This window comes from Dipodomys ordii, unplaced genomic scaffold, assembly GCF_000151885.1.
Source record: "Dipodomys ordii isolate 6190 unplaced genomic scaffold, Dord_2.0 Scaffold58, whole genome shotgun sequence".
Classification (NCBI taxonomy): Eukaryota; Metazoa; Chordata; class Mammalia; order Rodentia; family Heteromyidae; genus Dipodomys; species Dipodomys ordii.
The window spans coordinates 7,419,407-7,437,347 of NW_012267274.1; the positions used below are offsets into that span (position 1 = coordinate 7,419,407).

Sequence of the window (17,941 nt, forward strand, 5' to 3'; positions counted from 1 at the left end):
CAAGAGCATTGCCAGCAGCTCAGCGAGAGGATGATCCCCACCTTATAGCAATGCCCCACACCTCCCCAGCCGAACGGGGCCCTGGTCAGAACACCAACCCTGACAAGCACAAACATGAACCCCTCGTAAATCATGCTTGTCTTCGTCCGACCAGGCACGTGGAAGCCAGGTGCTTGTGCCTAACACTTGACTGCTGGCCTGCTTTGTGTTGCCTAAATCCCTTAAGAGGTCAGTTTATGACTCTTACTTTATACTTAGGGAAACTGAAGTATATGAGGGTCAAATAACTACCATTAAGTCACAGCCAATAAGAAGTAGAAATTTGAGTGGTTGTTATGTTTTCTGTGTGTGTGTGTGTATGTGTTGTGCTTGTACAGGGGCTTGAACCAAGGCCTTGTGCTCTTGACTTTTTCGCTGCAAGCCGGTGCTCCACCACTTGAGCCACACCTTCACTTTGGGCTTTTTACTGGTTAACTAGAGATAAAGAGTCTCATAAACGATTCTGACCAGGTTGGCTTCAAACAGTGATGCTCAGCTCTCAGATAACTGAGCAGTTAGGATTATAGGAGTGAGCCACCAGCACCCAGCTAGAGACTCAGGGTTCTGAGTGCTATTCTACATTGGACAAATGCCAGCAGAACACTGTATGTGAATTGCTCAGGCAGCTGTGAAAGGATTTCTCCTTCGTCCACAGGGTCTCCAGCAACAGAACCAGGGCAGCTGTGTCTGTGTGGCAGAGGATGGAATGGGTCTGCCTGGGTCAAGGTCTGAATCAGGGTCAGGGTCTGACTGCGCACGAGTGGAATGAAGTCAGGACAGCGGGGTGAAGACGCGTGGGAGCTAGGGGTCATGGCTGATCTGTAACTCCCTCATTGTCATACCCTGAACACGGTGTTGGAGAATCTGACATCCGGACGGGAGGAGACTTGACAGGGCTCTCCTGAGACGTGTCAAACATGAGGTACAAGGCCTGCTTCTTCAGGGTGTCATCCTCCTGCTGAGGGAAGAGAGGCTTGCGTCAGCCTGGGCACAGGCATCACCCGGATGAGAATCAAAGCGAGCGTCATCAGTGGGAGCAAATATGTCTTTAGTTATTTAGGGAAAACACTTGGTTGCTCTTGAGTGACTGAAAGAGAGGGAGATGTGAGGGCCGGCTGGCAGGGGACAGGGGAAAGAGGAAAAACGGGACCCACTGAGGGATGGAATGCCAGCAAGGCGAGAAGGTCCAGACCGCACCTCCACGTGCAGTCTTCAGCCATCCCACTCACTGACCATGCTATCAGGGCCCGACAGCATGCGGGCTCTGAGGACCGACAGGGGTTACGGCGAGATCCAGTCCTCACGAGCAAGGGGGAGGCCAGCCTGCTGACAAGCACACCACTAAGGACCAGAAAGAGAACAAAATCTGAGCTGGGCTTGAGAGGAGCAGCTGGAAAGGCCTAGACAAAGCTGAGTGTCCAGGTACATTCAGAACCTGCAGAGACGCTCGGCTGGGCCGGGACATGGATGGGCTTATGGTATGCAGCTAAGGAGAAGGAAGTTAGGTTCACAGGGGCTGAGGCTAGACCCCTTCCAAGGCTTTCAGTGCTGACTTAGGAACCCAGAGACCCCTCTACTGCCCTGGTGGGTCCCCAAGGAAGCTGCTATACTGCTCTGAACCAACAAAAAGAAAATTTCTGGACAGTGAAATCCTTCTCTAAGAAGTGTAAGCTAATCATCATCATTGTCATCATCATCCTCCTCATCCTCATCCTCATCACGACCATCCCTGATTCCTGACCACCTCAGCCACAAGGCTCCCAGAGTACCAGCCAGCACAAGCAGGGGTCTCTTGTGGTTTCAATCCCCTTACATTAATGTCCAGCAGCTCCACTCGAATAGGAAATGATATCCCCCTCAGTACACAGTGTCACATACTGGGGACGCACTGTGACCTCAGGGGCAAGCCACACTCCAGGAAATGTATTGAGGGACAGTGTCAGTGCTCAGTACATTACTCAGGGGGCGGTCATTTTAGTCTAGGTCTACCAGGGCTCATTGTCCTGCCTGGCCTGAAGTCCAGGAGTAGCAACTCCAGCATTTAAGACCAACTTACAGCAAGACAAAGAAGAGTGTGACATGTCCACGGCCATTTAGTACCCCAAACAAGCCCTGCCATGCACCTCAAAGGCTATGAGAACACTGCTGGACAGTAGCACAGAAAGAGGTCACACCCAGAACAAAATGCCAGGCAGCAGCTATAAAGCTGCAAAGATGGCTGTTGATCATTAGTGACTTAACATGCAAGGAGGGAGGGGCAAGGCTTTTGGCCCAAAGAAATACTCAGTTATTTAAAACAATTAGTCAGCCCTCAAGATCCACAGGGAGCACCCATCAACTGGCTCCAGGGGACCTCAGATACTACATCCTTCTGTAAAATGGCCGCATCTGCATATAAGTGGCATGCACCCTTCCTGGGTACTTTAAACCATCTCTAGATTACTTACATTACCCAGGATGTGAACAATACGTAAAAATTTACTACGCAATATATTTATATAGAAAAATAGTAAGCAAATATGTCTATACATGTTTAGTACAGATACAACTTTTTAAAAAGAAAAAAATATATTTTTCTTTGATGTCACTATTGGGGCTTGAAATCAGAGCCTAGGCATTGTCTCTGAGCTTTTTCACTCAAGGCTGGTACTCTTCCACTTGAACTTCACTTGCAGCTTTTTTGGCGGTTAATTGGAGAAAAGAGTCTCGTGGACGTTCCTACCCACACTGGCTCTGAACTGTGATCCTTAGACCTCAGCTAAAGAAAAAATTTAATTCATTAATTGTTTGAGTTCACGAATGAGAAACCCAGGATGTGGAGGGAAGACTAGAACTTGCAGAAAACAACTAACACCAAACCCCCACTGTGCACAAGTTCTGACTAGCTCTGGCAGTCTAGGGAAATATTTCTGCAGGAAGCCCGACACTTCTGAAACTGTCAACTGCTGTGGATTGTATTCAGCCTTCCACGCCCCCCAGCCTCAGTCCCCCATCCCCATGCCCTGCCCCCAGGATGCCGTGGGCACACAGGATGCTCAATCCGGGGTCTGAGTTCCCAGAAACTCTGCATAGGAGAGAAGACCCTGCCTGCACACTCACACCAAAAAGGAGGGAGGCAGGGTAGGAAGAACTTACAGGTAAGGAAGAGCCAATTTTTTCCATATATTCGATTTCATAGGAGCTTCTGTAATCCAACTCTGCGAAAGAAACAGAAAATGAGATCAGAAAGTGAGATCAGGCAGTTGGAGGCATGGCTCAAGTGGTAGGACGCCTGCCAATGAGTGAAAGCATCAGGTACCAAGTCTGAGTCCTGGTCTTGGACAAAAAATAAAAGCAAGAGAAAGTGAGATCAGATCTGGGTGGGTGGGGCTCTGTGCTTTTTAGACTATCCATGGACCAGGGATTTCTGATATGCCTGACAAGAAGGTACTTTTCAGTCAGTAAACTTCCTGCTAGAAGGGGCTTCTGCCCCTAGGGCATTGGAGGGCTTCCAAGGAAATGTAGCGACGTGACCATGTACAGGGCTTGGCTGTGGATGGACCCAAGCCCTCTGCAATGCGTTTTTGGATCAGAGCCCACGTGTCAGTTGTCTGGGTAACTTTCAAGTACAGCACGTGGGATGACGCATCAGGTAACTCCTTGGAGATGGACCAGCTCTTGTCCCTCTCTGTGAATTCAGCTCCAGTGCCACTGAGGAAAGGGAAGGTCAAGTAGAGTTCCTGCCGTGTTACTGGTAAGAGAAGCTTTTGAGAATTAGCTGGACATTTCCCCAAATTCTTCCAGCAGCCTACAAGCTGGTCCAAATCAAGCTTTCAAATGCAAAGACCTGTAAAGTCTGATTAGGCAGAGAAATGATGTTCTTCAGTTGATTGCTAACTTCAGGCTTAAGAGAAAAATTCCAGACACTGACCAGGGAGTAGAAATCCCACCTTCTGGCCTGGGTAGTGGGAAGGTTTGACAAAGATATCAGCTTTATGCTTTCATTGACCTCCCTGTCCAGTACACAAACTGAGCCCCTACTGTATGTCTCCCCCTACCCTGGGCATCATGCATAGGTGTTGGGTGAGCCCAAGAGGGCCTCCGTCCTTGAAGAAGCTGAATCTGGAGTTACCAGATTGTGTACTTAAAAAAAAGATGGCCCTAGGGTGGTCACACAGGTCCCCTCTCTGCCCCCCTCCCCCCCACACACAGCTGTATCAACTCCTCCCTCCACATCCACCAGAGGCAGCCATCTCTGTTTTTAATGGTGACCATCATCCCTGTCACATAACATGTATTTATCTAGAGGTTTTTGAGTTTTGTGCTGCTGGGGATGGAAGTCAAAGCTACTCAGGGTCTCTTGGAGCAGAAGCAGGCGAGGCCCTGAGGCTGGGAAGCCCAATGGTTCCTCAGCTCTTCCTTTCTAGGGAGCAACAGAGGTTGGGTTTTTTCCCACAGCATTATGTATGCATGAGAGAAGGGTGTCCAACAAATAAACATACTCATTTGTAACTGTCAATCTGAGGGGGTTTTGGTTTTGGTTTTGTCAGTTGTCGGGCTTGAACTCAAGGCCTGGGTGCTGTCCCTGAGCCTCTTTGTGCTCAAGGCTAGTGCTCTACCACTTGAGCTACAGTGCCACTTCTGGTTTCTGAGTGATGAATTGGAGATAAGAATCTCATGGGAACTTTTCTGCCTGGGCTGGATTCCAACCACAATCCTCAAATCTCAGCTTCCAGAGTAGCTACGATTATAGGTGTGAGGCACCGGCACCCAACTTTAATCTGAGCTGATGCTCAGAGGGAGATGATCAGAATCACCACAGGGAGGGAATAACATAGAGCCCACATGGCATTGCAATCTTGCTCAACTGATTTCGCTTTTTGAAATAGACACCTTGACACAATTCACTGCTCATAGGAGCCATGACCCAACCTTCGTCCTACAGATGAACGCCAGAAGCCCAGGCCCGACTCACATAGACGGCAGTGAGAGGGAGTCACAGCTGTTTTGTCAGGCAGACCCAGTTCTCCGCAGAGAACTCACCCAGAGGCTGAACAGCACACAGCCTCTCTGCATGGTTAAGTGAGGAGCTGCAGGAATCCACCTCGGAGCTTGGAGGAGGAAATTAAATCATGCATATGAGATGGCAGATTCGGCTTCACCATTCTCGCCCATAGAACTGGTATGCCAATGTTATAATGAACAGGTGTTCAAACAGTAATTATTTTTTTCTAACCCAGTATTTCCTCTTCTCTCGGTTAGGTGACTTCTTTGTAAGAAAGTCTCAGATCACAGCTGAAGTCCTCCACTGAGTCAGCCTGAAGATCGCATCACCACTCCTGGGAATGTGTCTGGTGTCTCTGAACTTGAACTTACTAAAGGAATAAGAGGGATGACCCACTAAGAGGACTCTGCATCCAGCTTCATATCCGGGTTTACTACAGAGATGGCTGTCAGTGCTTCCTGAAACTGGAATCGAAGCTCAAAATTGCCTCACAGCTAAACTTAATAGTTGTCACCTCCCAAATTTTGACAATTATTTTCTAAGGAGGAACATTTAACAGAGTTTTGTTTTGTCAGTCATAAGGCTTGAACTCAGGGCATGGACACTGTTCCTACCACTTTGAGCCATGGTATCACTTCTGCGGTAAGAGTCTCACGGACTTTTCCTGCCCAGGCTGGCTTCGAAACCATGATCCTCAGATCTCAGCCTCCTTAGTAGCTAGAATTACAGGCATGAGCCACCAGCATCCAGCACACACTTTGGTTTCAGACTTACATATTGACCTATTAGTTAAAAGTCTGCAAAAACAATGAACAAACATTTACATCTCTGAACTAGTGAACTGTCTGTTTTTAGTACACCACAAAGACACAGATGCTGTCACTGAATGAAGCAACTGTTAACTTAAAAAGTACTATTGGGGTTTTGTATTTTCTATGGAAAAAAGCGCATATATTTAATCCCTACTGTTTAGTCACACACACACACACACACACACATCAAAATTGTGCATTTTAATTCATTCTTAGCTACAATGTGAAGCTCAGGTGGGTTTCTAATATTTACAAGTTTCTTAGCCAGCCAGAGATATGAATTAGAAGGAAGCTGCAGGTACTAACAAAATAGCAAGTCCGGTGCTTGTGCCCAATGTCCTTGCTGCTTCTGGGACGCAAACCTTCTCTCAGTCTTCGATACTCATGCAGGTGACTGATGCCTGTTACAAAGAGCAAATCCACACTAAGATGGTCACCTCCTTGATGTTGTAATTCCTTTATCTTAAGACTATCTTTAGCTCCCATGATCTCCAGAGCACTTGGGGACACAAGGAGAAGGAGACAAGAGCTCCTGCCTTCAAGAAACCCAGTTTAGCAGCAAATCAAGAAATGCTTGCATGCATATCTTCAGTATGGCATTATGCCCAAGCTCAGGCCAAGTGCCAAAGGCAAGCAGAAAGGGCAGTGGACACTCAGAGAAGGGATGGTGCCATGCCGACTCCAGTGGAGTCTGCTTAGCATGGGAAACCATCTATCAGACCATGATAGGGGCTTCGGAGACCTATCTCTGAGTTTTGGGACTTCACCGAAGTCTACCTCAGAGAATGGGGCTTTACAGAAACCTATCTCCAAGTTTTGGGACTTCACCGAAGTCTACCTCGGAGAATAGGGCTTCTAAGAGGCCTACTCCTGGGAAAAGGCTGGCAAAACCCCTGGAAAAGATGTGTTTCTGCCTTTCTTTCCCTCATAAGAGTGCCTATTAATCTTTTACTGTTTCTACTGCTTTTTGTACTTGCTCATTGTCAACGTTTCCCTATACAAAGCTCTTTCTGAAGAGTGTTGATGACTCCAATATCTGATGAGTGTCTTAAAAATATGACTAACTCACCGGAGTTAAGTGCTACCCTGAAACCCCTCTTATGGAGACTAGTAGACAAGCCATAAGCAAATATAAAAGTATTGGGGGTTTCACGAAGTCACTTCAGCAGAAGGAATTGTTTGTAAGAAACTTACAAGAAGCTGTAGGGCAACTAGAACAGAAGGAATGTATGGCAATTGCTGAGATAACTACTTAGGAGAAAAAACTTCCTACTACTCTCTCATTTACTAAAAGACTTGCTAGATCTAAGTCTCCTTGGTGCTTATTATTAAAGAAGGAACAGGAAGGAAAAAATCCTATGGGACAATTAAGGCCTCTATAAAAATAAGATAATGGTTAAATGGTGACAAACGTCCGAAACCCATTATATTTCTTAGAGATAAGCCGGAAACAAGTGCCTTTCAGGCTACCAGCTGTTGACCACCCAAGAATGAAGCCCTGCAGCAAGATTGTGTAAACTTTTTCCCTTTCAGGCGACCAGCTGGTGACCATCCAAGAACGAAGCCTTGCAGCAAGATTGTGTAACCTTTTGCCCTTTCTTATGGAGACTTTTGTTATAAAAGTTTACTATTCTCTGCATTAAATCGCACTCAGCACTCAGCATCCACTCCTAATGTGTATGAGTTGTCCCCATCCTATTCCAGGTTCCTCCCTTAGGTGTCCTCCGTCGTCCCGACAGAACCCGGTCCGCGGCAGGATGGGAACTAGTAACCTCAACAGAGCAAGGAGTGTCCCGGGGAATAGAAATATGGTGCAGGTGAGGATCATGACTCAGACAGGTGCAGAGGAAGGCAAGGGTGAAGGGGAGACTGAGGCTTGATCCTAATGCTTGTGGTGTCAGCCCAGAGTGAGATAGTCACTTTGAAGGCCCCAAACCCAAGCCAAAGGACCAACTTGATAGCTAAGCTCTGTTTTGTGGGAAGTAAGAGGCCCCAATGTCCTCCAAGCACATCACCTCATTATAAACAGAAAAGATAAGCAGAAGATCCAGAGTTCTGAGAGACCTATTTCCACCATGAACTACAACTTACACAAATGCTAACCGGTACCATTCTGAGGCAGCATTCCAGGTTCCTACCATCACCAGCACCTCCATGACCCCACCGCCTCATTCCAAGGGGGAGAGGAGGGTTGTCTAATGATACTCTTGGTCCCTTAGTACCAGCAAGGAAGGGGAGACAGTATGACCTTCCTAACAGGAATTTCCACTTGGGCTTTGCTGGTGTTGTTTGTTTTGTGGTGGGGATCAAACTCAGGACCCTGTACTTGCTAGACGACCACTCTACCAATTTGAGTCAATCTTTCTGCTCTTTTGTTTGTTTGTTTTTCGGAGGGATATCATATTAACACTGGCTGGCTGGACACTGGACCATGCTCTTTCTATCTCTGTCTCCTCAGTAGCAGGGATTATAGGTGTGTATTACCATTCCTGGCCCCTGATTTCTACTTTAAAAAAATTATTAGAGACCAAGATCCTGGAAAAGTCAAAATGATAACAAAGTCAGAGTTGAAATGCTGGCTAGGACTAGGTTCATCAGCCTCACAAGGAGGAGGAGGAAAAGCACTGAGGACTGGGGACACAGGACATCAGCCTGGGAAAAACAGACCCATCCCTCCTGACTCAGGTTCATGTCTCAAGAGCTTGCCCAGGAAGACAGGAAATATGAAAGTCAATATACAGACAGAGGTGGGTGTCAGCCCCAGTGTACAAGAATTCATCTCGTTTCCCCCAAAGAGCCAGACAGAAAGTAGAAAGGAGGCACACAGGAAGGAGGTAGCCAGATAAGCTATCTGGCTAGGGAAATCCTTCTAAGGAAATCAAGTCCTCATTAGCAAACCTGGGGTGAACCTTTGGCATGGGGCTTGCTTGAAAGATATGGCCATATTGTCTGACCATCTCATGGGGGGCTAGAGACAATGGTGGCACCAAGAGACACCCCCCCCCCGGGGCGGGTCTCTGCCCTACACGCTGAGCAAGGAGCAGAACACTCAGTCCCAGGACCTGGACTCGAGGCCACCAGGCTGGTACTTAGCAGGCATTGCGGGGTCAAGGGGCAGCTGGTTTCGATTCAGTGCAGCCTTAGCTTCCAGTGGTCAGATCAGTTACCTGGCTGAGCAGTGTCTCTCCTGGCCTTGCTCTCTCTAAAGGCAGTATGATCCGAGGTAGGGTAGGGGTCCAGCTGGCCACCCAGTTGCTTACCCTCCGTGGGTGAGTTGAATTTGGTCTCATTTACGAAGGTAGACAGATCTGAGGGCTGCGGGAAGTCCTGCTTGTCGGCCTCCAGGTCCACCGTCATGCACGTCCACTTCTGACTGGTGACCGCCAGCTTCTCCTCATCAGTCGCGTGGACCACTGCAGAGATCACTGGGGGGGCTTCTGGGGTGGAGTCCGGAGTGGAGTCCTGTAAGGAACCGGAAAGCTGTCTCTCCTCTCCTTCAGAGTGTCAGTCAGAAACAGTACCCATCCAACCCATGTGTCTGAAGCCCAATTAACCAGGCCAGGTCCCTGTCAGAATCCTGCACCCACTATCCTCAGCTTCTGCTGCTAATGGCCCTTCAAGGACACCCATTCCTTCCTCTATGAATCTTCTTTTCTGGTGTCTGGTTTCAGGGACTAACTTTGAGTTACAAAACAACAAAAAAATCAAAATAACAGAATTTTTGAGTCTGGGTTATCCAAGATATTCCTGCCAGCTTTCTTCTTCTAACTGCTGCATTAAGCTCATTCTGGCTTCAAATATGGAAATGTCAGTATCACCCGGCAATCCCCATGCCAGTCCCTGGGAGGAGAAGGGGGGTCTCACTGTCATTCCAAAGGTCAGCATGGAGCTGCAAAGGGGAACCCAGAGGTTAAGGCAGAACTTGTGACTAGCCCAAAGCCCCCTATTCCTGGAGCTGGGGCCTCCATCATTCCCACAGTTCCAGCCCTAGCCAGGATCTGTGGCTTTACGGGTTTGGGTCTGGAAAGATGGACCGTTTGCTTCTTTCGGACCCAGGAACAGTGTGGTAAACCTGCCTGGGGCCCCCCTTCCTTGGTCTAAAAGGAGGGAAGGAAAAACTGATACAAACTCAGTAGATGAACCACCAATTCACGCAAATAATCTAGTGTCCCCTTCTTCAGAGGACACAGTTTCTTCATCTTTCCACTCTGGTAGAATAATTCGGTGACCCTAACACATATTCAGACTTTTCACCTTCTCATTCTGTTTTCATTGATCTTTAAAGGTTTTCTCAACTTGACAAAAGTAAGTTCTCCGAAAGTTAAATGGATAAAATGAACCAGAATGGTCCTTCCTATAGAATTCAGCCATTTTGGGCTGGGACAAATGGGAGGAGAATCATAGAAGGGGTAACAATGATCAAGACACACTATAGTCATAAACTGACATGTTGAATCAAACCCCTTTGGACAACTACTTAAAGATAATAATAAAGAAGCCAATGATCCTGCTCCTTTCTCATCCTTGGCAAAGTGAAGGGATGAAAGGAATCTTCGTGGGAATTCCTCTAAGCGGAGGCAGCAGGGCCTTGGAGATACACCATCAAGAGCAGGAAGGCGATCAAAACTAGAAAGAAGCCTGGCTGTGGGAGCTGCCCAGGTAAGCTACAAAACCAGAAACATCAAAAGAACAGGTACCTGTGATGGTAGATCTGAGAGAGGGCACCGTTTTGGCGACTTTTTCACCCTAAATGTGTCACTGGAAACAAAATGGAAAGTATAAACACGTAGTAATGAGCAATAGAGGCTGCAACCACAGCCTGTGCCCAGACCACTCCCACCTGCCCATCCTAACACCAGCAACATTGTCCACGCCAACAACTCATTCTGACGTCTTAACAGATGTTATTTTTGCCCCCAAGGGAAGAATTCATCAAGCTAACAATCGCTAAAGAGATGCCATTTTGGAGAGCTGACCCAGAAAATGAAGCGAATTTTAATTCGATGTTCTTATTTTACCAAGCAAAAATTTCTCGGTGAGATTAATGTTTCTCAATTCTTTCAGGAATGTCTGAGCCAACTAAGGTTGGAGGAGAGGCTCCTGAAACCAATCAACAGCACCCAATTTTCACATGGGGGCAGCCACCCACTCCCAATGAGCCAAAGGGGCCTATGCAGAAAGAGAAAGTGCTGGAAGAATCTTCCAGAACATAGGAGTTCCTGTGCTCTGATGGGTCCTATGATTTTAAGCAGGGTAAGATTTTGTATGACCAAAGTCAAGACACATAGACATTTTCTCCTTTTCTTTCTCCTTCCTTTAGATAGTTGGGGAGGGGGCATTAGATAGTGGGGAAGGAGTGGCATTAGATAGTTGGGGAGGACACGTCCCAGCAGCCCCCAGAGAAAGGGTTGCCTTCAACAGCAGCGTTAGGTCCATTGTGCGGTCAGGAGTCATGTCCACGGTCAACATGCAGACCCTCTCCACCCCACAGAGGGGCCCTTTGCTCTGGTCTCCATCCCCACCCTGGTAGGGTCTGACTCCCAGCCACGCAAGGGGGAGGTGGCCTTCACCTTAAATCCTGCCACCCTCCCTCCTCTGCTTTCCAAATGAACTGAATTAACAAGACAAATCTGCCATTCCCCCTCTCCCCCCCCTCCCGCTCTCAGGTTCCGTCCTTGTGTTCTCTCAAACAAAACACTCCAACAATGGCATTTGATCATGGAAAGAAAATTAGGAATGATTGCTTTATAGCATTTATGGCATTCATACTATACAAATAGTACCATCACAGCTCAAAGCATGTATTTATGCATGCATATAAATATATAACAGTTACTAAATGACTTGTAATTACTAAAGAAATCCCCCGGGGCAGAAAAGCGCTTGAGACTCTGTATGATCCCAGAGCTGCCTGACACCAGGTTCAGAACAAATTCCCTTGGAAAGGCAAGGTGAAGGCACTTGTTTTCAGAACCCTGAGGGTCTCAAGAGTTCTCCCACCAGGGGGCAGAGCAGCAGAAGCACACAGGCAGCCCGCTACACTGACACCTAGCATGGATGTAAGTTCAGTGACAAAGGATGTAGGCCAGGGCAGCCTGGAGATGGCTCGTAGCGTGAGCTCCACTCTGAGCTGACCCTGCATTTCAAGGGGTTCCCATGGACCCCAACGCACAATGACCCCAATGGTTTGTTTCACACAGCCTCAGCATTCTGCCCGGGATTTCTGGGTGGTTAAAGTGAAGCCATGGTGCTACTGAAAGCAATCACTCACCAGCCCGACTTAGAATGAGAGAAATGGAGTTAAAAAAAAAAAAAAAAGTCCAGGTTTTTAAATGAAGAGGTCCAAATGCGAAAGAGGGAAAAGTTTCCATTGCTGACAGGCAGGCAGCCATTAGATAATCGTGTCCTCACAGACATGCAGCCTCGCTCACACTCACCACAATGAACAGGAAAGTAACCTCTGCTACTGGAGGGCCCTGGGCCCCGACATTCCCAGGCTTAGCACAGAAACACAGAAGCAGCAGCAGCCACAGAAAGGAAACTTAAAAAAAAAAAAAAAGATTGCAAGCAGAAACAAAAGACAGAAAAGAAATGGAGCATAGGAGGCAGATTACATTAAATTTACTTACAACAGAGAACACACAGACATCATATCTTCAACCATCCTAAGACGAGAAGACAAAGAAAAAGAGAGACAGACAGGAGGAACTGACAAAAAGATAAATCTGCAGACGCTGGGTCTAGCCACGTAGGATGTGGCAGCATCCACGGCAGGCCACTCAGGGGCCACAGCGGACCTTAGGGATGGGCTCCCTCTCTGGGTATTGGTCATCCAGTTGTTGACCTGTTAAAAGTTTTGTCACCTGGGGTAGGTTCTTCCAAGTCACCATACCCATCTGTTTTATGATGAGTCTACCGAGGTGTGAGGCCAAGCTTCCCCAGTCTGTGTTAGCTGTGGCCATCCAAGAGGAATGGCTTTGGGGGCACAATGTCACCAGGCTCCCTCAAAGGGGGAGGCTACCAGGTATCCATTCTTACGCCAAGACACAGTTTTGCAGTGTCAGTATTTCCAATTTCTATTCCGGTCATAACCAAAGTCCTACAGTATCTCTAGGATCGCCTGGCTGGGAAACAGATCTAAGCCCACCATTTTGGGCCATGATGGCCTCCTGGCTACCACCAGCTGATAGAGGGGTGACCCAAGGTCCAAGCCCTTCTCAGGAAGCCTGGGCTGTTCTCAGATGCTTAATGTGAGGGGGAAACCCAGATTGGAGGCAAATGGGTCTCCCCATATCATCTGTGCAGGTAAATATGGAAGGGCCAACAATGTGACCCATTTGTCACTGCTCTAGGAGACAAGACCTGTCAGTCTTGTTAAATTGTAGAGTGGGGGTCTGGGGAGGCAGCCGGAGGCTCTGGCACACGGAACTAAGGTACTGATCTCATTAGTGCTTACGAAGGCCTTTGAACTCTTATCTGCAAAAGATGGCCAGAGAGAGGGAAGAAGACAAGGAGGCATCTCTTTTTGTTGTTGTTTGTTGTGAGACCTGAACTCTGGGCCTGGGAGATACCCTCAGCTCTTCAGCTCAAGACTAGTACTCTACCACTTGGGCCACAGTGCCACTTCTAGCCTTTTCTGCTTATGTGGTGCTGAGGAATTGAACCCAGGGCCTCATGCACACAAGGCAAGCCCTACCACTGAGCCGCCTTCTCAGCCCCCAAAGGAAGCATCTCTTATAGGCTGGTCAGGGCAGCAAAAGTATCTTTCTGTCATGTGCCCCCAGTGCCTACTAGTTACTGTGTTGGACTCTTGGGCTAAATCTTATTAATGGCAGAATCAAATGCTATTTAACAGGGTATATAATATACAGGATATATATCCTGATTTCTCCAAAAGGCAATGTACACATAGCAGGGAAAAGGGTCAGTCACCAATGGCCTGGGTCTCTCATGATCGCTCCCTTCTTACAGGGCCTCCCACTCTCATCTAGAATAGAAAGTTAGATTTCTGGCTGACCATAAAAACTTTAGACCAGCCCGCGCCCATGGCTCACGCCTGTAATCCTAAGCTACTCAGGAGGCTGAGATCTGAGGGTCACAGTTCAAGGCCAGAAACGTCTTCTCTCTCATTAACCACTCAAAAAATGGAAGTGGCACTGTGGCTTAAAGTGGTAAGAGAGCCTTGAGCAAAAGAACTCAGGGACAGAGCCAAGGCCTTGATTTCAAGCCCAATGACCAATCAAATAAAAACAACGCAAACAAAACAAAACTTTAGACCTCTCACTAAGGCAAAAAGAATAAATCAAATCAAATCCAGGACTCCTGACTCCACAGGGGATTCTTAGCAAACAGTCACCACTATGGCCACAGAGAGGAAACATGGTGGAATTGCAGCAATGGGGGGGGGGGAGGCTAGCCAGGCACAGACCAAGGGTCACAGCCACGTGCACCCCAACTCAATCCTCTCCACCTCCACCCTTTTGAACTTACGTCTTCAGGGGCGTTTTCTTCTTCTTGGCGGGCTTGTTCAGTCCGTCCCCGTCCATTCCATTGGCTTCCATGGCACTAGCTGGGATCTCAAAGGAGGCCGGGGATTTGGAAGGGGAGCCGGAGGTCTTAAAGGGGTCAAGGGACTCATCACAGGCATCGGGGTCAAAGGTGTATGATTGTTGGGGCAGTTTGGGAGACTCCTGCATTTTTGAGGTGGAAGAGAAAGGGTTGAAATTGGGGTCATCCCACTTGTCGATGTCAAAGGTGTAGGTGCCTTTGGCAATGGGGATGTCATTGGGGTCGGCGGGGGATCGCGTGGGCGAGGCGGGAGTGGTGTCAACTTTCTCGGGGGTCTTCTTCACCTTTGGCCTCCTTAGGGGCATCTTGACAACTGGCTTCTTGCCTAGCTTTTTGGTGGGAGGGGGGTTTTCCTGCTGGCTGTCCTCAGAATAGTCAAACTCCAGCCTCACCGAGAGCCCTTTGGCTGGGGGGTCCTCCTGCTCCCCACTGTCCGATGGGGCCACCTCCCCGTCCTCGGGAGCCGTGGAAAGAGGCACCGTTTTCCTCCCAACAGGGGGTGAGTTCTGCACTCTGCCGCCTCCCGAGGCTGGGGGTCCCACGTCCTCTACAGCCTCTGGCTCTGGAGGACAGGTGGCCTGAGGCACAGTGGGGGGTTCTGGGGGCGTCTCCTCCAACACAGCGGATCCGGAAGCTTCTGCAGTGGATGGCTCCGTCTTTGACTCGGAGGCCGGGTGCTCCTCGCTGGGGATGGGCCTCTCCTCGGCCAGCTCTTGCTGGCTCTCCTTCACCGGCGGGGTTTCCGTGGGCTTCTTGGTGGTCTGCTTCTTTTTTAAGGAAGGTGGCCGTGGTTTTTTAGTTCGCTTAAGGGTACTGGAGGCGCTGCTGGACCCCGTGCTGCACCCATCGGGGACGAGGGCCACGGCCTCGGGGCTGCCTGGGCAGGTGGCACCGTCAAAGTCGCCGGCTTGCAGGCTGAGCGAGCGGGACAGCGTGGACTTGGAGGGCGGCGTGGATTCGGTAGACTTCCTCCGCGTGCTCACCTTGCACTCCTGTCCCTTACAGTCTGAGGCGCCAGGCTCCGAGCTCTGCAAGTCATCCACCAGCTCGATGCTGTCAAAGTCCAGGTTGTAAGTCCCACTGCTGGCTATGGGCTTGTCTTCATCGAAGACGGCAGAGGAGGAGTGTGGAGGTCGGAAAGGGCTTCCTTCCACCGAGTCACCACGTGGGCCATCGGGGACCGTGACTGGCTCAGAAACGCATCCTGAGGAAAGAGAGACAAAGCCATCACTTGAAGATACTCAACATGTGGGAGCATTTGTCATCTTGTACCAGATCTTCACCCTCCACAGAAGAGGCTGACCAACTCTAGGCCTCGGGCCCCCTAGGCTCAGCCACAGGTACCTGGCTTGGGTACAGACCTTGGTTCTATCTGCTATCACATCCTGGGCAGATGAGGGCAGATCAAGGAGCCGCTCCAATGCCTCATTCAAAACACATTTACTAAGCCAGGATGATACCTGTAATCCTAGCTACTCAGGAGGCTGAGATCTGAGGACTGTGGTTCACAAAGTCTACAGGATTCTCTCTCTAAAAATAGCCAGCAAAGTAACTGAACTGGAGCCATGGTCCAAGTGGTAGAACAACAGCGTAGCAAGCAAGCTGAAAGAGTACAAGGCCTGGACAGCCTGGTACCAGCATTCAATCAATCAATCTATAAGGCATTTAAAAATTGCCAAGTGCCTGATGCAGACTAGTGATCAGGTTGGGGAATCAACTATGAAACAAAGTAGAAACAGTCTCTGCCTTCCCAGAAGTCACATTCTTCAGAAAGAAATCAAAGAAGAAACAAGCATATGATAACAGAGAGGTCCAGATGATAATAGACACTAAGGAGAAAAACAGAATCAGCATAGGTGAGCTGCAATCTTAGATAACACCACCATTTGGGCAAAGACCAGAAACAAGGTAGACATAAGCCAGGAGTTTTGCTGGGGAGAAAGCATCCTACTCAAAAGGAACTGCTAGGCAGGAGCACACACACACCCTGGTCCCCTGGTATATGACAGAAAGTTTTTTTTTAAAGCCTGTGTGACTGAAGCAAGGGAGATCATAAGAAAGAAAAACAGAATTAAGGCAAGTAGAGCATAGTTCGCCTTTGATAGCTATTTGCTATTATCACAGCCACGCCTGCTCTTCCTGAGAACCTGCCAGAGTCTTCACATGGCGTCTTCCAGGCAACTAAGCAAGACTGCGCTTGCCTCTCACCACCCCTAGACATTACCTGGAACCTCTCCTGCCAGTCTTGCCCGCCTAGTCTTGCCTCTTGTCTAGTCTCACTCCTCTATCAGGCTTCCTCCAGGCTTTCCTGCCTCCTCAGCCACTGCCAACACAAAAGCTGCTTCTCTTTTCCCTACGCTGCACAAGCTTCAAATGTTGGCCCAATGATGCCCAATGATGCCCCCCCCCCTCTGCTGTTCCCTAGGGATTGCCAGCCCTGGCCCTGGCGTGGCCACTTTGGGTTGTTTGTACTAGGTGGCACTTTGTATGCTCTTATGGGTGCCCAGCTGTTCCAAGCAGCCAAAAAACATGGTTTGCCAGAAAGCTGAAAACATGTTACTGGAAAAAAGAGGGCAAAAAGGCCGGGCACTTGTGGCTCACTGGTGTAATCCTAGCTATTCTGGAGGCTGAGAGCTGAGTATCACAGTTTGAAGCCAACCCCAGCAGGAAAATCCATGACTACCAAAAAAAAAAAAAAAAAAAACAAGCTGGAAGTAGAGCTGGTTCAAGTGATAGAGCATTAGCCTTGAGGGAAAAAAATCTCAAGGACAGGAAGGCCAGGGATGCTGAGGAGGAGAGATCCTGAGACCAGGGATGCTCTCAGTAGGCCTCTGCAGGTGGGAGGAGCCTCCACCCTTCCATCATTTCCAAAGCAAGGCCCACCACAGCCAACCTTCCCTCTGTCAAGCCTCAGAGGCCTTCAAATGTCAGCAGTTTTCTCTGCATCACCAACCATCAGCAGATATTTGGCTCAACCATCTGCTCATTGCTTTGGCCAGAAGAAATGTCTCCCTGCCCACTTAACACGTCTTTGCTATTTGGATCTGACACTCCCTAATGAAATCAGACAGTATCAAACCCACGTGTGCTGTGGTCTCTTCACCTCAGTCCTCGGGTCATTTTAGGATCGTCTGTTCTTCATCATGCAGAACCGGCCTGTTCAATGCAGCCTGCTTCAAGGCCTACTAGAGGCAGTAGCACCTCCCACTCCAGTGATGACCATCAAAAGCAACTCCAGACATTGCCACATGGGGGTGGGGAGACAGACGGTCCCTGGAGAGAGTGGCTACCTCACTGGTGTGGTTACTGAGCGAGTTGCCCTATAGGGTCGGACCATGGAGGGCTGGGAGGAGCCCTTCACTGTGAGAGCTCACCGCCATGTACCACCCTGAGTGTCTAAAAAGAGCAAATGTGGTCCAGCTGGGTCCTCAAAGACCACACAAACCTGCATGATCATTCATTCATACATTCCACAAATAATCCTAGTCCTTCTGTGGCTGTTGGATAGGCCATAACCTCAGAGGCAATGCAGAAGAAG

The 17,941-nt window shown here is 48.8% G+C and overlaps 1 protein-coding gene across 1 annotated transcript in view; it reads right to left on the bottom strand.

Annotated features, from left to right (window-relative positions):
* Tacc2 (transforming, acidic coiled-coil containing protein 2) overlaps window positions 1–17,941 on the bottom strand; it is a 67,357-nt gene that overhangs the window by 21,197 nt on the left and 28,219 nt on the right. The window contains exons 3-7 of the mRNA XM_013021964.1: window positions 14,326–15,607; window positions 10,533–10,593; window positions 9,096–9,297; window positions 3,175–3,236; window positions 882–997 (exon numbers count right to left, since the gene is read on the bottom strand). Of these exons, the coding sequence (XP_012877418.1) occupies window positions 882–997; window positions 3,175–3,236; window positions 9,096–9,297; window positions 10,533–10,593; window positions 14,326–15,607 (1,723 nt within the window). The remainder of the gene's footprint in view (window positions 1–881; window positions 998–3,174; window positions 3,237–9,095; window positions 9,298–10,532; window positions 10,594–14,325; window positions 15,608–17,941) is intronic.